General features: G+C 37.8%; 3 protein-coding genes and 1 non-coding gene across 4 annotated transcripts; 2 read left to right on the top strand and 2 right to left on the bottom strand.

Moving 5' to 3' along the window:
- The first annotated feature begins 5,924 nt into the window (after window positions 1–5,924).
- Window positions 5,925–7,811, top strand: LOC101305371 (MATE efflux family protein 9-like). Its single transcript, XM_004298662.1, has one exon. It carries the CDS (start codon window positions 5,949–5,951, stop codon window positions 7,467–7,469), a length of 1,521 nt encoding a protein of 506 aa, XP_004298710.1. The 5' UTR covers window positions 5,925–5,948; the 3' UTR covers window positions 7,470–7,811.
- Window positions 7,812–7,857: 46 nt separating this feature from the next.
- Window positions 7,858–9,717, top strand: LOC101313219 (probable mediator of RNA polymerase II transcription subunit 37c-like). Its single transcript, XM_004300678.1, has one exon. The coding sequence runs from the start codon at window positions 7,858–7,860 to the stop codon at window positions 9,715–9,717; it is 1,860 nt and encodes a 619-aa protein (XP_004300726.1).
- A 1,941-nt stretch (window positions 9,718–11,658) lies between these two features.
- LOC101305071 lies at window positions 11,659–15,303 on the bottom strand. Its single transcript, XR_184603.1, has 3 exons — window positions 15,018–15,303; window positions 12,121–12,165; window positions 11,659–11,927 (listed from the first exon to the last, which is right to left on the bottom strand). It is a non-coding gene; the product is annotated as an uncharacterized LOC101305071 (transcript).
- A 3,780-nt stretch (window positions 15,304–19,083) lies between these two features.
- Window positions 19,084–21,282, bottom strand: LOC101304770 (clp protease-related protein At4g12060, chloroplastic-like). The gene is made up of 5 exons (XM_004298661.1): window positions 21,018–21,282; window positions 20,862–20,900; window positions 20,664–20,773; window positions 20,245–20,424; window positions 19,084–19,415 (listed from the first exon to the last, which is right to left on the bottom strand). Exons 1-5 carry the CDS (start codon window positions 21,233–21,235, stop codon window positions 19,258–19,260), a joined length of 705 nt encoding a protein of 234 aa, XP_004298709.1. The 5' UTR covers window positions 21,236–21,282; the 3' UTR covers window positions 19,084–19,257.
- Window positions 21,283–24,207: the final 2,925 nt, after the last annotated feature.

The following is a 24,207-nucleotide window of genomic DNA, read 5'->3' as shown; positions in this document are numbered from 1 at the left end:
TCTCTCTCTCTCTCTCTCTCTCTCTCTCTCTCTCTCTCTCTCTCTCTCTCTCTCTCTCACTCTCTCAGAGAGAAAGCAAAACCCTAAATTTCCGGTTCGAGCTCCTCTGGCTGAGACGACTCATCGATCTGCTTCTTATTCTCCAGGGAAGACCAACAGAGCTTCACATGTGGATGCGGATTTGTTTAGGGCGCTGAAAGGCGCAGATAGAGATAGAGTTGTTGATGATGATGATGAACACAGCTAATTAATTAAGCATCTTTTTTTTTTTAATTAGAAACTCTAATTAAGCTTTTGCAAACGACAAAATTAAGGCCGCCACGTGATGGACGGAAATTTGCTGTAAGGAATCTTTCTGGTCACGCATCGCGTCAACTGCTTGCTTAATTCATTTGGTTAATTAACCACTGTATATAGTTAAGCATCGGGTCAACATTATACAGTACATATACTCCTAATTTCAGGCTAATTAAACCCTAATTTTAAGCTCAATCATAATTATTAGGTACAGGTCCAAAATCAACCCATGACATCTTCAAATATAGAAATCCTTCGAAATCTACATAGAATTCAAGCTTCATATCTTATCAGTTACAAAGGTTTGATTGAATACGAAAATTACTGTCCTCATCAGCTATTGGCAGTTGAAACTAGACTTGTTAATTGTCATAGACATTGTTTAACAAGATATATAGATGTTGAAATCATTAAACTAACTAGTAAACTAAGCAAATTAAGCTAGAATTACTTCGTTTCGGTCAATCATCTACAACATCTAATCGATTTGATCGATTTAATTAGCATGTCATGGAGAAGTATTTTGAGTTCAAGATTCATCCATACGTGGATAAATTATAAATGTTTTAACTTTGCGATACATATGAGAAGAAAATAAATTAATTAGATGGAATTATGCAAGACGAGAACATAAATTTGACATACGCACTTAATTGTTTTAAGAAATCAAATCCTCATCGGCTTTTACATATTTGTTTGATAACGTTTAAAGGTAGGCCGAGTTAACCAAGTGATAGTTGCTGGAAATGTTAAAGCATGCGCAATGACTGAAAATTCTTCAATGTGCAAGTAAACCGATTGAGCAAGTAATATACAGTATTTTGATCCGGCAATCTACGTCGCACTACATGTATATATACTAATACTATTAACAAAATTGAAATCCAAAAAAATAGTTTGAAGTGTTTCTATAGCTAACTAAGGAGGTGAGAATACTAGGTCGAAAAAGATGTACTTTTTACTATGGACGTTTAATTTGATCGGATCAAAAATAAAAATGAAAAAAATGAATTTTAGGGTCTCTAGTCTTCATTTGATCTTCTCATATGACGATTTGAGCACTTACACATTAGTGCAAATTCATCTTGGTGCGTAAAATTTGCTCCCTCCAATGACCTAAATTTTATTGCATGGTTGAAATTAGTCAAGGTTCGCCAATGAACTATATAATTTCAAACACGTCTAACTCTTTTAGAATCTGTTTAGGTGTATAAATCCTCCTAGAATTCAGTTCCTAAGCAGCTAAACTAGGCTGAAAGAGGTCTCTACAGAATTCTGATAATTAAATTAAGCCACATTTCCTATAGACAAACAAGGGAGCATGATTTTATTAGAACAATTAAGAAGTAACTTGGAAATTGAACAACTTATATTTTAGTATTTGGAAGTAAACAGCTTCTTTAAAAACACTAAAGCTAAAGTATGTTTCATTTAACTTGATTGAATAGGGATAAACAGATTTGTCTTCATCAATGTACGGATTGATGATTACTGATCAAATAATGAAAGCTAAACTTATTATAGATAATTTTTGAGACTACCCTTATGTATATGGTTTCTTAACTCTTAAATTTCCATAGTTTATGTCTTGTAACCTAAAAAGTGTCTTCCTTTGTTTATTTTTGACTATATATATATTATTAGCCATTTGACAATCTTAAAAGATTTACTAGCTTAGTTCGGACACATATATCAAATCTAGCCTATAATATATATAAACCTCATGCTACAACTGTATCTTTTTCTGATTTCTTCTTGTGTCATTTATGTTGGGATAGTACTGTATTTTTAGTTTGGATCATTATAATTATGCAATGGTTTTTGAAGTGGAGTTTTAAAATAGGAAACACCAATAAGAATGTACAGATTTAAGCGGTAAACAATATTATCCATATGATCTAGCTAGTTATATAAAATCAGAGCCGCTATGAATTTTCAAGTATCTCTTATTTCCTAAGCAACAATTGTTTACAGATTGCTGTTTTATCTTATTTCATAGGAACCAGTTTTGATTAATTAAAGATTAAAAGATATACTGTGCATGATCAAGGTCATTAAACAGATCGAAAAGTTAAGTAACACCATCAATCTGTTGTGTTTCTTACTTTCTCTTTTGTAAATGGAAGTGACTATTTCAAGAAACTTTTTACGAAAACGATTTTACAATGTTGATTGCTAGTTGATGAGAATGTAAAATGCTTACATTGTGCTTTTGAGGCAAACACTAAGAATTGTGTGGTTTCAGGGCCCAATGCCCTGATGTACCAAAGCCGGCCTCATTCTCAGTTCAACTGTTTTCAAAGAAGCCCATGCATGCAAGTGTTCACCTGCTGTGTTTAGGATCATTCCTTTTGAAACTCTGCTAGACGGGTTGATGTGTTCACTTGAACTTCGTATATGGTTTGGATCAATTTGTGCTTGTGTCTTTGTCAACATTGCAACGGCAACCACGTACTTTATGTTAGTTTTGTAATTCCTTACTGAGAATTTCATATAGGTACACTTTGCTCATGAGGATTTACTATGACCCCAGTTGAAGCTAGCTGAGACTCTCAGCCTGAGAGCAATTTGGTCTCATACGTAGCACCAAGTTTTCGGTAGAATTGTCTTGTTTACTTTGAAAGTTAACTATCTACTAACATCTTAATTTGCAGGTTAAAAACCTTAATCTGAAATAAGATTCAAGTGTTGTTCAAGGAGAAGAAAACAGTTCGATCAGGATCACTGATATATTAGGAGAAGCAGGCTGGTTCTGGTGATTTTGAGTTGAATGAAAATGCCAACCTACTAAGTGACATACAGTAGCTGCTTTTGCAGATGAATCCAACACCAGCCAGGTACCGATTGATCGATAAAGCTAGCGCCAGCAACTCTTTTGAATGCTTTACGTACATGCAGTTCGACTAATCCAATTTATATGAGGTCCTGTTATATATATGTACGTTGTTAATCAACTAAAACTTTGGGGAGACCGATCCACCCCACTTGGGGAGTATTCTTCTTCCTTTCAACTACTAATTTTTTTACGTACCCCGAACTTAACACTGTCAGATTGATCAGTGCTACTTTGTCATAAACAGAGTGATCGAACGAATATAATGGTTTACCACGTATAACTGGGAAAGTAAATGGGAGACTGGGAGTCCAAGTGCCACTGTCCTACAACTCCACCTAAACCTTAAACCAAATGATCAGCAACCCGATGTGTCCCTAACCGGCCCCTCTTTTCTTGGATGTCACTTGTCAGGCATCATGAGTATCTGATTTTGCAATTACAGATGTATTCCATCCTACCTAGCTAGTGCGCGCTTCAATATTATTCAAATTCTTGTCCTAGGTTTTACAGAAATTATATGTCAGGTACCATCTACTTAATTTGATTATAAATATGATTGGTTCAGTTAAAGTTGCATTTTGTCGGATATATTCCCTATTTGTTTTAGGGCTCCTTTGTTTTATCCTTTGATCGATCACCCAGTAGTCCAGTACACACTTAAGAATGTTCGTCGACTGCGCGCGGTTATATATATTATCTATCATCGATATGGATTTGTTCTAAATTCTTGGCTTCCTCAAAGATTGCATGCATGTAATTCCTGGTAAGAATATCTGATTCCTTTTCATATATATTCCTATAAACTTTGCATCATGATCATGAAATTCTGCGTAGAAGTTGCATGTATTATAGAATATCAACGAACTTCATCTTCTACAAGTACCTAATTTGATCCGAATCAATTAACGAGCGCACTCAAATTTATTCTTGTGCTCTAAATTCTCATGGCACAAACCAAGCAAATTAAGTGGGTTACATGCTATATGCCATGCATGACTGCCTTGATGTGCTTTCATATATATTTCTTTATTGAATACGTGATGTTTATGTAAGTTCATCATCTAATTTTGTAAAACAATTTCAAATATGCCCAATTTTTTTTTTCCATTAATACATTTTAACGCCTAATAATGTAATGAGGTCCGCAGCTTGAAACTTGCGAATGTATGTACACATCACTAAAACTAGCTCAATCATATATAGATGAGAGAATCGATTTAGAAAGACGTCCACCAATACATAAAATAGACCAGAAGCACTACTTAGTTGCATTATATGGTTGAAATTAATATATCCATGCTTTATCAATGGGGAACAAGTGGAAAGCAAATTAAGTAGTGCTCACAATAAAGAAAGAAACCCAGAATGATGATTGATCAATGAGTGCCTCTCTGACATATCTTCATTATCCTTCTAGCTAGCAATGATCTTGTACTAGAATTTCAGCATTATATTGGTTTTATGATCACGCCCCAGAACAAGAACCTAAATTTGAGGTGGTTTTTTGTCTAAATGAGAGATTAATTTGTCTCGGAGAAAAAATGATCAGGATGATGAAGCCTGATCAATTTCACACTTTTCTGGAAATTACTTAATCTATCATGTTTGGGCCAAACAAAATGAATCGGTAGTAAAGTCATAATGTGGTGTCTATATTTTCCAGTTAGGAATAATTGCTCGGATTCTAAAAGTATGCAATCACATTTTGAACGGCACAGTTGCTTTTGTAATTTTATTTCTTTCTAAAAAGGTGTTTGTCCATTTACTTTATAAATCCATAAAATACTAACATCTAGGCATAGATGATCGAATTGGAAGTAAATCAACAATCAGGTGGCTTTCGAATATGAAAGGAAAAAAGCTTTGATAGATAAGGAGGCCATGTATGGTTGCCTCAGTTGATTCTTATAGTTCAGAGTCTCCCTAGCTAGCTAATAGTAGGCCTCAACATTACTCTCTCGGTCTTTTCAAATGTAATCTTCCTCCCTTTTCTTTCCTCTGAAACATCACATCTTTATGATCCTCCTCTGAATTTCAGCATAAACCACCAGAGCTACGAGGCTCACATTCATCATTCATGTTCATTCTTTTGGGAGTTCATATTCGATAAATATAAGCACTTTCTTACCTTGTTGTATGAAGTTTATGTAATAGATACTTTAGTAGTAGTGGTTTGTTCCATTATTACACCTACTGAAGTTCTGTTCTTTCAAATCAATACGAAATCTTGACGTACTGAAGTATATGAATTTCTTAGTTTTAGTGGAATTAACATCACAAATGGAGAACCGTTATATTTCCGACTAAACCTATCTCTTTTTGTTTTGTTAATATCGATTACCTTTTCTTTTACATTTACATTCTACGGTTTCTACCACCGCTATATGATAAAGGAATTTTATCTTTCTTTCAAATAGATTACCTCTCGTGTTTACTAGAAGTGGAATTTCTTCTTATCACACTCATCAAGACTAAACACGCCAATCTCATGAGATTACTTGGAGGATTTGTAAGAATTTATGCATGATTTGGCCCCTTGCTTTCTCATCTCGCACTATAAAATCCACTACGTACCAACACTATCTTTCGCATGCACTTCATTGGCAGTTACAAAAGGAGCCTACCAATTTGCATCTTTTGGAGAAGAACACCTTCACGAAATGTATGCACTCATGAATAAACAACCTTATCAGTTATCAGAAGTAAAGAAACCATAAGAAGAAAACAAGAATCCAAATTCTCATATCTCATTTATTTCTCTAACAAACAACCCAAACCCTTCAAACCGTTTTGCTCCAAGCCTCCAACACACATTATGTCTGCAACAACATCACAAAACAGTCCACCAGAGAGTGTCTCTCAACCATGTTCATCCCTACCTCACACCCAAAAATGGCCTACCAACTTCCTCAACATCATGCTTGCAGAGCTCAAAATACAAAGAGGGATAGCTCTTCCTCTCGTGGCTATGAACTTGACATGGTTTGCCAAGATAGCCATCACAACAGCTTTTCTAGGAAGACTAGGAGAGCTTCAACTGGCAGGCAGCACACTCGGTTTCACTTTCGCTAATGTCACCGGCTTCTCTGTCTTGAGTGGTCTGTGTGGTGCCATGGAGCCTATATGTGGTCAAGCATATGGAGCCAAAAACATCAGGCTTCTCCACAAGACCCTTCTCATGACAACTTTCTTGTTACTTCTTGCAACTCTTCCTATTTCATTTTTGTGGCTCAGTGTTGACAAAATCCTCATTCATTTTGGCCAACAAGAAGATATCTCAACAGTTGCAAAGACCTACCTTTTCTATCTCCTACCAGACTTAGTTATCACCGCATTGCTTTGTCCCCTCAAAGCCTACTTGAACTCGCAAAGCATTACAGTTCCTTCCATGTTCTGCTCAGGTGTTGCCCTAGCCCTTCACATACCAATCAACATAGTGCTTGCAAACGCTAAAGGTATTGGGGGAGTTGCAATGTCAGTGTGGATCACTGACCTTATGGTTGTGATTCTACTTGCAATTTATGTGTGTGTGATTGAAGCTAGATCAAAGGAAGGGAGGTGGAAAGAAGGAGGGTGGTTGGACCAATGTGTTTGGGATTGGATTAGGCTGCTCAAGCTTTGTGGACCTTGCTGCCTCACTACCTGCCTAGAATGGTGGTGCTATGAGATTCTGGTCTTGTTAACTGGCAGGCTTGCCAATGCCAAGCAGGCAGTTGGAGTTTTAGCCATTGTACTAAATTTCGACTACCTGCTATACTCGGTGATGCTGTCTCTGGCAACATGCGCGTCGACTCGAGTCTCAAATGAGCTCGGAGCAAACAGGGCACGCCCAGCATACCAGTCTGCATTTGTGTCAATAGCGGTGAGTTTGATCTCGGGTTGTTTAGGTGGATTGGTGATGGTAGCAGCCAGGGGATGTTGGGGGTCATTGTTTAGTCATGATAAGGGGATTGTAAGAGGTGTGAAGAAGATGATGCTGCTGATGGCTTTGGTGGAGGTTGTGAATTTCCCACTAGCTGTTTGTGGAGGGATTGTGAGAGGAACAGCGAGGCCATGGTTGGCCATGTATGCAAATCTTGGTGGATTCTACCTTCTGGCTTTGCCCTTGGGAGTTGTTTTAGCCTTCAAGGTTAAACTGGGGCTGAGTGGACTGTTAATAGGATTCTTGATTGGGATGGTTGCTTGCTTGATTTTGTTGATGATGTTTGTTCTAAGAATCAACTGGGATGAAGAAGCGTGCAAAGCACAAAGACTTGCCTCAGTTTCATGTCAGGCACCAGTACTCAACAAAGATGAAAACCACAAAAGTGTGGGGAGTGTTGAGGTCGAAGTCTAATTAGAATCTCTGCTACAATGTTCTCCAACTGCAACACATCTTGGGCACATGTTTTAGTTTAATCATGTTATTTCGTTTCTTTTTTGTAATTGTCAGCTAACATGGATCGCCGACTCATGTTGACCGATTTCCTTTAATGTTAGGACTCAAAAAGGAATTACCGTAGGATTCCTAGTGTCAGTTAGTATAGTTTTTTCCAGTGACAAAGAGGAAAAGAATTGCTAAGATACCTAAACGTTTAAGGATTTATGTATATTCCCACCCTGTATCCATCACTCAAATCTCTATATATAGTCCTGTATCACACGTTCATCAACATAAACACGATTTCTCCTTCTTTTTGCTTTCTTCTTTAATTTTCAAGAATTCAAACTTGCTGAGGATCTACATGGCTACAAAAGACGAGGGTCCAGCGATTGGCATTGATCTTGGAACAACTTACTCATGTGTTGGAGTTTGGCAACACGGTCGCGTTGAGATCATAGCTAATGACCAAGGCAATAGAACCACACCATCTTACGTTGCGTTCACCAACGATGGGCGTTTGATTGGCGATGCTGCCAAGAATCAAGTTTCTACCAACCCTATCAACACTGTATTTGATGCAAAGCGGTTGATTGGTAGGAGATTCAGCGATGACTCTGTTAAGAGTGACATGAAGTTGTGGCCTTTCAAGGTTCGTGGTGTCGGGGACAAACCTATAATTGTGGTTAACCACAACAATATGGAGAAGAGATTTGCTGCTGAGCAGATATCTTCCATGATTCTTGAAAAAATGCGTGATATAGCAGAGGCCTACATCGGATCAAAAGTGAAAGATGCTGTTATAACTGTGCCAGCATACTTCAATGATTTTCAGCGTCAGGCTACAAAAGATGCTGGTTTGATTGCGGGGTTGAATGTCATACGTATTATCAATGAGCCAACAGCGGCTGCTATTGCCTATGGTCTTAACAGAAAAGACAGAGTCGTTCGTGGAAAAAGCGTTCTTATATTTGATCTTGGTGGTGGTACTTTCGATGTTTCTCTTCTCAATATTGAAGAAGGAATTTTTGAGGTGAAAGCTACAGCAGGGGATACTCATCTTGGAGGTGAAGATTTTGACAATAGAATGGTGACCTATTTTATACAAGAGTTCAACAGGAAGCACGATAAGGATATTAGTAACAATCCTAAAGCAGTAAGGAGGCTGAGAACATCTTGTGAAAGAGCAAAGAGAACTCTTTCTTCCACCAGCCAAACCACCATTGAAATTGATTCTTTGTTTGAAGGTATTGACTTTCACTCCACATTAACAAGGGCAAAATTTGAGGAGCTTAACATGGATCTTTTCACAAAATGCATGGAGCCGTTGGAAAAGTGTTTGACAGATGCTAAAATGGACAAGAGTGATGTTCATGATGTTGTACTCGTAGGCGGATCTACTAGAATTCCCAAAATACAACAACTCTTGCAGGAATTTTTCAATGGTAAGGCGCTTTGCAAAGGCATCAATCCCGATGAGGCAGTTGCATATGGTGCGGCTGTGCAAGCTGCAATCATGAGTGGTGAAGGTAATATCGAGAAGGTGCAGGATTTACTACTATTGGATGTCACTCCACTTTCTCTTGGGATAAGAATGGCAACGGGAGTTATGGAAGTTTTAGTCCCAAGAAACACTGCCATCCCCACCAAGAACGAAAGAATATACACAACTGGTTTCAGTGGGCAGACAATTATGACTGTTAGTGTGTACGAGGGTGAAAGAGTAAATCCGAAAGATAACACATTGTTGGGTAGATTTGAGCTCACAGGAATCAGTCCTGCATTAAGGGGAGTGCCGGATATCGGCATTTGTTTTGAGATTGATAACAATGGAATTTTGGTTGTCTCTTCCGAGGAAAAGCTAACAGGAAACAAGAGCAAGCTCGTAATCTCAAATAGCTACAAAGGCAGGTTATCTAAGGAGGACATCGAGAGGATGATCAAGGAGGCAGAGAAGTACAAATTAGAAGACGAGGAGTATAAGAAGACTGCGGACGCTAAGACTGCGTTGGAAACCTATGCATATGACATAAGGGGAAGAGTAAATATTCACTCACATATCGATCCTAGTTTGAAGAAGAAAATTGCAGATGAGGTTGGGAAAGTAATTAACTGGCTTGGGAGTAAGAACCAGCCTTGGAGTCGTGAAGAAATTGATAATAGGATGAAAAAGTTAGAAAACCTCTGTAATCCTATATTTCCCAAAGAAGTAACTGGGAATTAATACCTTGTATTCCCTTACTTGCAGCCAAAGACTCTGAGATTATGATTTATGAGTTATCCTCGTAATCAGTTGTTGTTGTTGTAATCAGTTGTTGCTGCTGTTGTTGTTGTGCTTTGATCTTGTAAACTCTTATCATGTGTTCAAAGTAAGTTGTTTTATAACCTCCAAAATATGTGAAGTGTATGATTGGTTTACTGTATTCATACTTCCTTTGGCATCTGATCTACTAGTTGTGCGAGGAAAAGTGTTAAAATCTTTAAAGATAGGAGTCATTTCACATCCAGAATCAGGTGTTAACCATCATACACGAACAACAAATGCCATTAAACACTCCAACTAACATCAATTATCCATGTATTGGCATGGTTAACGATTTTGATGAATCCAGGTTCAGAAACTAAAGACTCCAGCTCTTTGGCTTTCTCTTCATTGAAGCCAAGGGTGACCAACTGACCAATATCTTCTGGTCCGGTGAATCCACTTCATACCAAATGCCAAGAAGCAGATGAGATGTTGTAATTTCGCCACTACCGCCTGTTATCAATAAATCAAAAGGTAAGAATTAAACTTGGTGCAAAAAGAGTTGATAATTATGACTTTAGTAAAAAAAAAAAAAATGATGATTATGTGTTCTGGGAGCTCAATCCTGCAATTCAACAAGTAGGGCAATAGAAACACGATCCTCTTCCATATAGTTCAATTGTCTTGCAGTCAAGAACCACAGTAGAATTAAGATTTTAAAGTATTTTGATCATTTATGATTTTGTATCTTGATCTTGTTTGATTGCTCTAAAACTGTTGAAATCGTCGATCAAAAATTTGCCTATGGACAACATTCACAACAATAGTGAAGGGCACTGGCAGAGCTTGGGCCTGGAAGGCTGGAACCCAACTGCCCAACGAATGATCAGTGATGGCTTGCATGATCAATCAGTTGGGCCTCAAACCCAATTGCACCAACATGTCCAACAGAGAATATGAATGGAAAAATGATTACTATCATGTATCAAACGTCTACGCTTCCATACATGAATCTATACTCTAAGATTTTTTTTTTTTTTAGAGAAGTAACAATATATACTCAATTCTTGATGTTTAGTTCTTCATCAAACATGTCCATATTGGATCTGGATCCATATTTGTGAATTACTGATGAGATTTTGTTATTTTTACCAAGGGTATTGCTGTTAACACATAATGGGCACAGAGAAATTGGGTACATGGGATTTACTCTCAGACTAGGATAATGGCCAAAAACATCACACTCAACAGAAAAAAGGATATTGTAGTTTCAGTTTCTCTTCCTTCTTTCCATGTGAGGGAGCCGGCTACTTGGCTTAAATAGTTGAAACATAAAAAAAGAGGACGTTACATTTAGAGGCACTTATTGTTTTCATTTTTCTTTACCTATCAACTCAACGTTAGAAAAGAAAGAAATTATTGAGCCTCTAGTCCTACCATACTACCATGTCCCTGCAAAAGGCCACTCCTCTATGAAGCAAAGAGAAATTACCATGGGCCCTTTTTCCTTTACCATCCACATGGGTTCTTTTCTCTCCCCGTAACGTGGGCCCTGCGCCCACCGCTCACGACCCCATTTTCTTGGCGCGCAACCGGTGGTGTTTCCCGCCTCCCACTCTCCCACCATTACCGGTTAATATGAATATCAATCCGGTGGTGTTTGAAGTCTTGTGGCATATCATTGGTAAATTTTGAAGAAAAGATTTTCAGGCCTGAAAGCCCATAATAATTATGATATACAAGAACAAATCTTGTTAAAATCCAAACAAATCTTTCTATTAAAATATGTTAGAATCTGTTTAAATCTAGATAGAGTCAAAACAATATATGAAGTATGTAGAATCCAAGGCAATCAACAGAAAGAAAGAAAGAAAGAAAAAAAAAAAATCAGTCGATTAAAATCTGTACACTGAAAGGCTTGAGTTCCCAAGAGGCCAAGACTAATTGGGGTATATTAAAGCATGCATATAGTGTATATGCATGAACTTAAAATGTTGATACAAGTTGGTGAGAATTTCAATGTGAGCTTAAATAAGTATGCAATCAGGCCAAGTTTGGCTCATGACTAAGTTGCAAGCTTCTACCCTAAACTTTAACCAACTTCAGCCGATACTCGAAACCTGCATTGAGAACAGAACAAGGGGCGATGTTCATTGCTCCTCAGAATCCCTAGCCTCTTCTTATGAGACCTAGCATTGAGAACGAAAATTGTCTGAACAATGAAATTCAAATAAAGCAGACATAAACATGATAAATATGGCTTTATATATACATATATGCCATTTAGGCCCATTTGTTCTGCAATCAAGGATAGTGCATTAGACACTGTACCAACACCTTTAATACAAAGTGAAAGGATTGGTTATAGAACTTGGTACTTACACTGGGAATAGAGGATCAGGCCTGCCTTCAATGTAGGGTAGCAATCTGAGGGACACCAACAAAACAGACCATCAATCATCATCGAGCTTATCAGAGCACTCGTGTTAGGACATGACTCTATATAAGTAACAGAAGGTGTTAACAAGATAAGCATGACTGCTACATACTCCGAACATATGGTGGAAACATTTTAAGTTATTTCAAGCTCACCCAACTCTTCCTGGAAATCCACTGAATAATTAACTTCCATGGCAATTATAGTAACATTATAACAACCTTTCCAATTCCAAAACCCCAAATCCAGACCGCCTTAGAGTACTAACCACATAAATCAAGTAACAAAAAAATGCATTGATTAGCCACAAACTAAATTGTAAAAACTTTTATTTACAAGTAGTAATCATGCATAAGCAGCCAACTCACAGACAAGCTAGTGAATGTTAGGGAAAAGGACATTCTCAAACATGTAGCCTTACATACATGTCTCTAAAATCCCACTACTCTTTGAAGCAAAGGCAATTACCTTGAAACATCAAAAACAACACGTTACCTTTGGGACCCTTTTTCTTTCCCTATTTTCTTACTTAATGAAGTGAGATCTTTACTTCCCACCACCCCATTCTTCCCAAATTATTGGTGCTTATGGGTCCAATGGCATCCCAATAATTTCTCCTCTATGGCAGGTCATTGGAAACCACGAAAGGTAAAAGCTTGCGGAAATTATTGGTTCTTATGGGTCCAATGGCATCTTGACCTTCTGATGCAGCAAACCTACTGCTTAGATACCAGGATCAACAAGCTTCAAAGCTTGGGGATTTAAACACACACAAAACACTTTTATATGGGAATCACTCCCTGGTTTCTCACCAAATCCAGGCTTCTCACCCTAAAACTAGGCTTCACGCCAATCCCATCACAGGAAAACTCAGAAACACTCTAAAACTGGGCATAAGGCCCTTACATTTATTTATACTTGAGCAGATAGCTCTCATTAGCAGCATTAAAGACTCTTCTAAAACTGAAGCATTAAAGACTGAATAAGACTCCCTTCTTCTAAAACTGAAGCATTAAAGACTGAATAAGACTCCCTTCTAAAACTGACGCAATTATGACTTAATAAAAGACCTTAAAACTTCTAAACTGAAAGACATAAGAAAAGACACAAACAGAGACTTCTAGAATCAGCTTGGTTTTCCCTCCAAGCTGAGAAAATCAGATCGAGAGCAATTAATCAAACCATATGGAAAGGGAATGATTAGGTGCTCTCTTTTTCCATTTTTTCCTCTCATAAACCTTGAAAGGTTTGGTTGTGATGTCCTCATCACCTTCAGTCTTGGAATACCATAATGGCATCAGTACATATGCCTACCAAAAATAATTGTTAAATGTGAATTACACTAACTGAATCAACCAACCAACAATTTCCCAGGCATCTTGACAAAAAAATGACCTTAATTTTGGACTACAGATTAAACCAGTACAACCATCCAACCAGAAAAATTTCCTTTGTCAAAGAAACTGCATCATCTACTACAATAACTTAGAATTCCAAAGACCCTAGTTCCCAACCACCCTAGTCAAAGAAACTGAAGCCCATATATCATCTCCATTTATGATTTCATTGGAATTTGTTATGCTTTAAGGTTACTGTTCAGAGGGTAATTTACTAATTTGAGTTGCTAACCTGGTTCATGGTCAAAATTTAAAAATGGAAAATTATGGAGCAGTTATCATTTTAGTGTACCATTTTAGCAAAGTTATCATTTTTATGTACCCTTTTAGCAAAACAATCATGATAGATTTTTGCTTGTGAATCATTAATCTTTAAATTCCTGAGGTAAATAACTTGCTTATAGCGTGAGTGTGTGTTTGCAATTAGTAATGGGTTACTAATGTGGTGAAACTTTCTACCGATAGATACCATTTAAACGATTGTTAGTTGAGGAAACAAAAATTTTAGGACAGAAAATTTCAATTAATACAACCATTACATAGATTTTACATTATAAACATAAACAATATTACAAACAGTTAATAAAAACACAACAACAAATAATAACATAAACATATAACAACAAACATAAAACAACACACAACAACAAACATAAAACAACACCGATGGCAGCAACCTATCCCACACGCAAAGCAAACTCCCCTTCGCCCATCCTTCGCCCATCACTCCTTGTAGTGAGGGTCTGAGTGCCTCCTCCAGTCCACATTATCGGAGCACTTGCTCCCGCTCCCCTTCAAACCCCTAGGCTTGTTGGGAGGATCGGGGAGTGACTTCCCCCCTTTCATGGGCTCTTTAAGCCTATCTCCTCTCCTCTCTCTAGGCGGATGCTGTCTATGAAAGGTATGCTCATCATCTTCAGTCTCTTCAGTCTGTTGTTGTTCACAGACAGAAAAGAATGGATTTGCGATCATCAGAGGATGACTGCCACTCGGATTCAGAACCATTTCTGGTTCCGAGGCCTGAACTACATAGTTCAGGTTCTGTACGTAGGAATCAGCGTATGGGTTATAGATAAATCGAGGGTTTTCGTCCCCGTTTTCCATGACAACTGGAGGAGGAGAGAATAGAGTGAAAAAGCCTAAAGAAAGATAAATGATAAGAAAAACTAGAGAAAAGCGCTCAAGAGATTGCAGCAATCTTGAGATCGTTCGCGCTTTAAATAGAAGAAGAAGGAGAGACAGCCATAATTAAAAAACAAAATACGTAGTACGGATTTCAATTGGGCCAGGCCCAATCACATGGATCGTAAGAAAGATATGAACATAGGGGCTGGGTAGTATGCCTAGAAGTCTAGAACTACACTGATTCTCAAACAGAATAAAAAAAACAGGCAAAAGAAATTGATTGAAGTGAAAATTATATGCAAAATCTGAATCTAAATTACCTGGAGGCTGCGAAAGATGAAGGAGGCCCATCTTCCATGGTTTCACTTGTCTCTTATCTCCATAGCGTCTCAATCCGGATCTCATACAAGCATCCACACACCCTGAAGGCTTAAGGATGTAAAACGAAAAAAGGGAATACACAACGAGAGAGAGGAAGATGCGCTTCGTCGATCTGAAAAAGAAGAGGGAGGATAAGAGATGTTCTTTCTGGATCTAGAAAAGAAGAAGGGGGAGGTCTCAGACATCTCAAGGGCTTTTTCGATGAGATAGAGAGAGAAACGGGGTGGATTATTAACTTTCCCCAAAATAGGTGTCTTTAACACCCCACTGGTCTACCAAGTGTGATATTTATAGCAAATACAAGGCTGACGTGTTTTTAAATCTATTATTTGTTTTGTTTTGGTAAAATACTTGGACCTCTACAAACAAAAGATGGATTCCGATCTAGTCTTCCTTTGAATTTATGTTGGATATCAAGTGAGAGTTTGGTTTTGTTCTAGTAATTGGCATGAGTGAATTGAGTCGACATTTCACTTTTCAACGAATGATATAGACACTTTAGTTTAGTCACGAAGATGGATAATATAGTCATAATTCATGAAGACATCCCAAGCCTCTCACTAAAGGTATGGAGACTATCAGTACTTTACAACATGTCTGTTACACATGACTAATTTCTATAATAGTTTGGACTCTCTGAGCTTAGCTTATGCTATATTAATATATGACCCATGTTTGGTATCGCTTAAGACTAAAGAGCATAATGATCACAACAGTTCATTCTCATGTTTGTTGCAGCACTGGATTAAATTAATTTTAAATATCACAATATTTTTTTTGTTTTATCAAACTAATATTCAATAATAAGAAATTTTAAAACTTCAATAAAATCTTTTATTGTAAAATTATAAGGTTTGAAGTAGATTTGCAATGAAATAAGAGATTTTCAATGAAATAAGAGAGTGAAGTAAATCCACAAGTTCATAGATTAGTAAGCCACCACAACCAAAATAAGAGTAAATAGTTTACACATTTACAAGTCCACCAGTTAAAACAACAATGAAAATTGAACTCTAAGTTAGCATTCCACATGCTATCAAAGTACAAAAATATGAATGCTAATCTAGCAGTACATCTAGCAAATGGTAGCTTGTCCAACAAGTGTTAAGGCGGCAACTCCCCCAAGTTTGATCCCCTAACACAGCCAGCAAACAGATTTTGGACATGTCATCACCACACATCTAACATAGATAAGCAAGGAATAATCAATATAGCAGATGTACTACAAGCATATTTTTTGACATGTCTTTCCCACACAACACAAAAGCTGCTAGGTATCAGATGTATTTATGAATCGATTAAAGCTTTGTGTAGCAATCTTGATTCATACACATAGCAGCAAACCAGCAACAGAAACTAAGGACAACGGATACATCTACAGATTAGCTAACTTGTTTCAAAACCAGCTAGGTGCCACATGCATTTACCAATTGATTCAAAGCCTCCACTGAACTGATTATATCAATTGAATTAAAAAGCCTCCACTGATACATAACAAAAAACTTAACTGATCATATCTATTGAATTAAAAAACATATCAATTGAATTAAAACAATAATCAAATTGAAAATACCCTAAAAGAAATGGACAGCATAAACATATAAACATATAAAATTAGTGAAAGCCATATCTCAGCAGCAATGCAAGTCCTTCTCATATGAATTTTTGAGTTTGTGTTGGTAAAACAAAACACAAAACACAAGCAGACTACATGCCTTCTCATATCAATATATACCCTGCGTCATATTTGCTATCATAGCTCACATCCCATATTCATATAGAAGGCTATGTAGGTAAACGTTTGATAGCAAAACACAGATACATAGCCTTCTTATATCAATATATACCCTCGCAATTTTGTTAAACGTTTTCTTTCATGTTGAAGTTTTAGACCTCAAAAATTCTTTTGAAGGTAAGAAAGTTTAGGAGTTCAAACTAAAATATTTCTTTATTATTTCCCAAATTTAAAAGGTTTAAATAGATTCCCTAGCTAGATCTGTTACATTGGTTAAGTAGACATCACGTTTGCTTTTCCAATTAGAACTAGGGAACAATTATGTTCTTGTTTCGCTTTTCCAATTAGAACTAGGGAATAATTATGTTCTTGTTTCTCTATATAAACCCTACTATACGCACACCCATGCATCCATTATTGTTCAAGCGACTAAACTACAATGGTGAAGAGCACAGAGCGTGTCTGCCACTACAAGACCTTAGGCCTCGAACCTAACTGCTCAGGTGAACAAATTAAGGCTGCTTACAGGAAGCTAATCCTTATATACCATTGGGACAAATGCAGATCATCCCAATGCGGATTGTCCCAAGACGAAGCTACCGCCAAATTTTTACAAGTCCGAGAAGCATACGAAACCCTAATGGATCCCATAAGGCGAGAAGCCTTCGACGCCTACCGGCAGACCTACGCTGTTCCTGAAGTTTTCAACCCCGACCTCGAAATCCCCTTTGACAATGTCGACTTCAAGGGCTACTCCAGCTCCGGCAGTGGCTTCTATAAGGTCTATTCTGATCTTTTTCAAAGGATTTATGCCAATGAACGCGCTTATCAAAAGAAGAAGAAGATGCCCTGGAATTCGGTTAATAAGCCTCCGGAGATGGGCAATCTCGATAGCTCATACCCGGAGGTTGTTCAATTTTACAACTACTGGCTCAACTTTGGTTCGATAATGGATTTCTGCTGGGAGGATCCGCATGATGGGATTGATCTAAGTAAGGCCGGTCGAAAAGGATGTAAATTTTGGTCTCGTGTAAACATGAAGGCGAGGAAGAAAGCCAAGAAGGAGTACAACAATAAGGTGCGAGGTTTGGCACAAAATGCCAAAAGGCTTGACAAGAGGATCATGCAGATGATGAAAAAGAGAGAGGAGGAGAGAAAGAGGGAGATAGAGGAGGAGACGGAAAGAAGGAAGCAATTGAAGAAAGAGAAGTTGGACAAGGCTATGGAGTATGTGGAGCAGGAGTGGACAAAACCGGTCGAGAGAAAACCAAAATATAGTAATGAGTTGGAGAGGGAGGAGAAAAAAGAGAGACAGGAATGGGAGTGTGTGGTTTGTAGGAAGGCGTTTAGGAGTGAGAAGCAGTGCAGGAATCATGAGCAGTCGAGGAAGCATCTTCGTTTGTATGCAAAGTTGATGGAGTTGCTATCGTTGGAGGAGTGTAATTACGAAGAACATGATGAAGAAGAGGTTTTGAAGGAAGCAAAAAGGAATGAAGTGGTTGGAGGAAGTGATAGTGAAGATGCGAGTGTTAATGATAGCCAAAGGGAGAAGTTCAATGAAGAAGGTGAAGTTGATGATGAGGAAGTGGAAGTGGAAGATGATGAGATGGATGTTCTTGAAGCAATGATGGCAAGGAGAAAGACGATGGAAAAGGTTAGTGAAGATATACATGAATCAGTGGTTGAATCCTTGAATAATGCTGACGAGGTGGCTATGGAGCATGACATACTAAAGAACACCGATAAGAATGGAGAGAGAGAATCGAGGAGAAGAGCCAAGAGTACTAGAACTAACGAACGTGATGGTTCCAGTTCCAGTTCCAATATGAAGGAAGCGAAACCTGATAGCAGATCAAGAAAAGGGAAGGTGGAGGGTTTAGGGAAGAAGACAATGAGCAGAAGAAAATTAGCAATGGAGGAAGGAGGGAAGAGAAGCGGTGAAGAAAGAAGAAACTATCAACTTGATACATTCTTCTATTATTCTGTTGTGAATGAGACTTTTCTAAATACGGTTTTCATATAATTAATGTAAAGGAGATGACAATTATACGAAGAGGAACATGAAGAGGGCAAGAGGAACCCGAAGCCTAGCTAGATATTCTAAGTTAATTTGTTGCTTAAACCTATCCTATGACCGTATATGAAGCGCACGCTGCGCAAATATTGATTGATCTGTGCGCATATGAATTCTTCTTTTCTCTCCCCAAGTGAACAAACTGTATTCATACTTCCTTTGGCATCTGATCTACAATAGTTGTGCGAGGAAAAGTGCTAAATCTTTAAACATAGTCACTTCACATCCAGAATCAACCAATCCAGACTCAGGTGTTAACCATCATTCACGAACAACAAATGCCATTAAACAACTCCAACTAACATCAATTATCCATATGTATTGGTTAACAATTTCGCATCACAGGTCACAACAAACAAAAAGGAAGATATCATCCATCGATGAATCCAGGTTCAGAAATTAAAGACTCCAGCTCTTTCGCTTTCTCTTCATTGAAGCCAAGGGTGGCCATCATCTTCTGGCCCGGTGAATCAACTTCATACCAAATGCCAAGAAGCAGATGAGATGTTGTAATTTCGCCACTGCCGCCTGGTATCAATAAATCAAAAGGTAAGAATTAAACTTAGTGCAAAAGGAGTTGATAATTATGACTTTGTTAAAAAAAAAAAAAATAGACCATGTGCTCAGTCCCGCAATTTCAACAAGTAGGGTATATTGCACAACAGAAACACGATTCTCCTTCCATATAGTTTAGTTGTCTTGCAATCAAGAACCACAGTAGAATTAAGAAAATAAGTGTTTTTGATCATTTAGGAAATAATTATATCAAATTTCCTTCAGAAGAAAAATATGGCATTTGGAGCTCCACCAAGATTTGTCTTTGCATTCAGTTTTAAGATGGCAATGGAAGATAAAAATTCAGCATTGTCGTAGAAAAGGAAACTATCTCTTAAATAACGAGGGGAAAGGAACTAGGTCAGTTCAAGAACACACAAACTGTTCTTGCATCTGATGCAGCTCAGATTACAACGACCCAATCTCTACATGAAGGATTTTGTAATCGCAAACTTAAACGTAATGGCAATCAAATGCCACTCTATGCAAATACCAGTTCCATAATTCCCATGGTTGTACAACAATACCAATTTTAACTGGATGACAAAACAGTGAAGAAAAACCTTTTATTAAAACACCAAACCCAAATATCTGAACTCTTAGAAAACTCATGAGAATACAAAATTCTTAAATACCTGATCAGAAATGAATTGACATGACCCTGGATATTATTTATACAAGGTGAAGGAAGCTTATGATGTTTAAATGAATAGGAACTATTTAGAATTCAAAAAAGAAAAGGTGAATAAAAAAACTTCCGTACGAGAAATTTGTATGCAAATGAAACAGAACAGAAACATACCAGATTTTATTTTCTTATCAAAAGCCCAGTCCAGTACTCTTTGAGCTTCGTCAGTCAATGCAGGATGCTCAGGACTGAAAAACCACATATCAGCTTTCCCAAGTAACTTAACGGTTTCTTCACGCACCTTGAAAAGTGTAACTCCGTTTGACCGCAAAAATTTCGAAGCCAAAGTGGTTCCTGCAGCCCAATGCAAATATGGCTAAGAAAACAGCAGAATGTGCATTCATCAATTATGCACTACACTACACCAAAGACCCGTAATTCACAACTGATTCCATAGCATACCCTCTTTTTCTACAAGCTTCAACTTCATAATTCACATGAACACACATTCATTCATTCAGATGTATTTAACTTCTAACAACTAACCATTTCAGTAATGAACAATAAAAGCATAAAAGATATGTAACATTTACCCTCAATGAGGATACCCATGAGAATGGCTTCAGTCCCAGTAGTTGGGTACTTGAGCTTCCTGGCTTCCAATTCCCCCATGGCAAATGACTTTATAGCCCTGCTAGACCATCTGCATCAAACCAACCAATACCAAAACATCAATCCCACCAAACTCAAACATCAAACCCAATAAACAAAGTTCAACAGAAGACACTCACTTGGGCACTTCGTCATTGGACGAAACTCTTTCCTTGACTCTGTAACGATAAAATCAGAAGCATCTGAAACAACAGCTCGTCATCTAAAACGTGAAACGAAACAAACAAATCAAGAGAAACGGTTCTGGCAACAAAGACAGAATTGGGTTTGCTTACGCTGTCGGGAGGCTGAAGCAGATCGTGGAAGAGAAAGATCGGAGCTTTGGCAGTCGGGCTTTGACTCCGACACTGGTTGTTCCGAGCCATAGTTTCTGAAGACTTGCGGGGCTCAAAGTCGTGGTCAGAGGTAGAGAATAAGACTCCGGTTTGGTTGTTTGATTGGGATTGAGGGCTGATACGAAAGTGGGAAGCTTGGAGAAGGAGTGAGCGGCCATGTTTGGAAGAGTCGAAGTGTTCTGGAATGTGGATATGTTGGTGAGGAAAGGTTAAACCAAATGCGAAAACCAATAGTAAAACGATAATGAGCCCATCTTTTACGGAGTTGAAATCAAAATTACCGTAGTGCTTTTAAATTAAAAATGGTTGGATTTTTTCAGAGCTTGGGCCTGGAAACCAACTGCTCAGATGCATGATATGAGTGAATCAGTTGGGCCTCAAACCCAATTGCACCAATACGTCAAAAAGAGACAACAACCAATACTCACTCTTTGTGATCAATTCTAGACGCCTCCTAATGAGTGATGACATTGTCTTCACTGGATGTCTGGACTCGAGCAATCTCAAGAATAAAGATGAATTAAACCCAATATCGACGACTAATAATATGTGCTCATCGGTCTTCAGGTCGATCAAAGATCCCTCAAAGCATATAATCTTCTTCAAATGCTAGAGATTAATGGTCGATTCTGAGATTTTTATCTAAACTGTAAGACTTATTGACTGATCTTTTGTTGATCGATCATGCTTTATATTGATACGATATTGTGATTTGGTAAGTTAAGGTGTTTACTAACAACTTTAAGGTCATAAGTTCAAACCTCACGACATATGTATGGTGTGTGTTATTAATAAATTTTTTTTTTAAAAAACATTGTATAGATACAAAGATCTCAATTAGCACATTCAATCCAGCATGTTCTCACGTAGGAAAATATTTCAAGCTGCCCAATTACCACAAAAGATTCAAAAAAGAACATGTCAAATACATCTTTGCCTATAGCTACAAAATATTTTGTAATTATACTTATTTAGCAAATTACACATTCAATCTCTAAAGTGTTGGAGTTCTTACAACCTGATAGTACTGAGAGGTTTTGCTGTGGACTTAGACTACTCATATCGAGGTTCTGAAGACTGCAAAAGCTTTCCTACGAATGTCCTTAATTCCGCAACTCATCGTCTGCACTCGACAGATGGATCTAGTTATTGAACTTGTGCTTGACAAAGCATAGAACATGTGAAGCGTGATCAATGAGGAAGGTGACTGAGCCAGACCCCTGCAAACACACATATGCGCTCGCTTTCGCATGCTTCATATATATCATTATACCACAATGATCGACCAACCTATACAATAAATCCGCCACCCAACATAAGTCTCTGTTCGATCACCTTGTCCCTGTGGCGCCATCAATATACACACATCTCCATCATCAAACCCACAACGCTGTTAGATCTTCGCTGGAACATGTCCTTCATGCCCATTACATTGATTATGTCTCTGATCATACACATATTTATGATCTGTAAAAAGTGAAAACGCATATAGCGGTAATTATTTTTCAGGCGGTGAGAAAGGTCGTTCTTCCAGTTTGGCCACCAATTATGGAAGCATACTGTCGTGAAAAAGCAGGGCCGACTCATTGGCAATGTCATGCGAATAGGCAGCAAGCCAGTGATTATATATATCAGAGTGTCACTGTGCGTTTGGAATACCTTTAAGGCTTTAACCCTAGCTAGGCTTCCGGTCGACAATGGCAACCGAAATCCCATGTGAGATTTAAACAAGAAGGGTCACCTTGCCACCATTTGAGACCAGCACAGTAGCAGCTACCCTGAGAAAGTCTTCAAATTTCGGACCCACGCCACCAAGATTAGGCCACCATTTTGTTATATATAGAGACAAAGGGGTGGTCTGGTTCTGTTGAATAATTGGTGCAGCAAATCAAGGGAGAGGGAAAGAAAGACCAGCAGAGTTAGCAAAGAATGTGAGATTCTATGTAGCTGCAGAACAGTCAAACTGGAATTTTGGGAATGAACTTGGGTATGGTGGTACAGTTCGATCAGAGAAGAAGAAGATAGAGATATTCTGCAAGTGAGGTGGGGGCATGTAAATCTCTCTAGCAAAATGTGTAGCACCTAAGAAATCTCGTGAGTGGAGCCTCTACCATAATTTCGTTATGTAAAATTCGACAAGTAGGGTATGAAGGTGTTCCTGGCCGCCCGTTGAAGCTAGCCTTGAGATTTATGCAACTGATGATGCTGCTGGCCGGCACCGATGGGTTTACCCGAAGGAAAAGGATATATTAAGGAAATGTAAACAATCATGTTAGTCTTTAGCTTGTGAATCATTAGTCTTTAGATCCCAAATCCTAGGTTAAATAACTTATTTATGAGATTAGCATGTATATATATACACATGAAGATCCTCAATTGTGTCGAAAGCTCGTCTTCTGCATTTGCCCTATCTAAGAATTTATGTTAATTTCTGATTAACAGTTCCAGTCTTCCAGACTTTCAATTACCAATTGCTAGCCGTTCCAAGACTCAATGAAATCCTTGACATGACAAAGATATTTAAGTCAACATTCCAATCAAAATCGTCGTTATGGATTTTTAGAATCACCGTCGAATACCATGTGTGATCACTCATGACGTAATTTTTGTTCAACAAAGAGAACTTACCAAAAACAGAAGAAGAAGAAGAAGAAGAAGAAGAAGAAACCTACCAAGTGGAAATTAAATTAATGACTTCTATATCTGGATTTTAAGGCTTTATGACATATGAATGGAAAAATGATTCATAACATGTATCAATATGTAAGGTTGTCTACAATATTCCCCAACCAAAAGTTGAACAACCATCTGATTTAAAAAAAAAAATTTAACAAAGAAGAAAAAAAAAAAAAAAAAAAAAGTTGAACAACCATCAAAGCTTCCATTGATGTGATCGATCAACGCCTTCGATCTCCAACAGCTCCTTATCATAATTCCATGTTTTCTGTTTTCAATATATAAGAAGAATTCCAGCCTTGGTTATTTTCTAGTTGCTGAAGAAAATATACAATTTATAATGATTAGAATGTACGCTGAGCACATAAACAAGAAGATGGATTAAAATTGTGAATAAATTGTGACAGAATTGAAAGGTGCTATTGGGTACATATGTCTTCCTAAGGGGAGCCAA

Source organism: Fragaria vesca, linkage group LG5 (assembly GCF_000184155.1).
Source record: "Fragaria vesca subsp. vesca linkage group LG5, FraVesHawaii_1.0, whole genome shotgun sequence".
Classification (NCBI taxonomy): domain Eukaryota; kingdom Viridiplantae; phylum Streptophyta; class Magnoliopsida; order Rosales; family Rosaceae; genus Fragaria; species Fragaria vesca.
This window is presented reverse-complemented; position numbering and strand designations above follow the sequence as displayed.

What these genes read in the sequence shown, in the direction of transcription:
- LOC101304770 (XM_004298661.1), bottom strand. Translation starts at nt 21,235, where the DNA reads ATGGCCGCTCACTCCTTCTCCAAGCTTCCCACTTTCGTATCAGCCCTC. An exon ending in TGCTTCAGCCTCCCGACAGC is followed by an intron (nt 20,901 to 21,017) that starts GTAAGCAAACCC and finishes TTATCGTTACAG; the next exon opens with AGTCAAGGAAAGAGTTTCGT. An exon ending in TGATAAGAAAATAAAATCTG is followed by an intron (nt 19,416 to 20,244) that starts GTATGTTTCTGT and finishes TATTGATACCAG; the next exon opens with GCGGCAGTGGCGAAATTACA.
- LOC101305371 (XM_004298662.1), top strand. Translation starts at nt 5,949, where the DNA reads ATGTCTGCAACAACATCACAAAACAGTCCACCAGAGAGTGTCTCTCAA.
- LOC101313219 (XM_004300678.1), top strand. Translation starts at nt 7,858, where the DNA reads ATGGCTACAAAAGACGAGGGTCCAGCGATTGGCATTGATCTTGGAACA.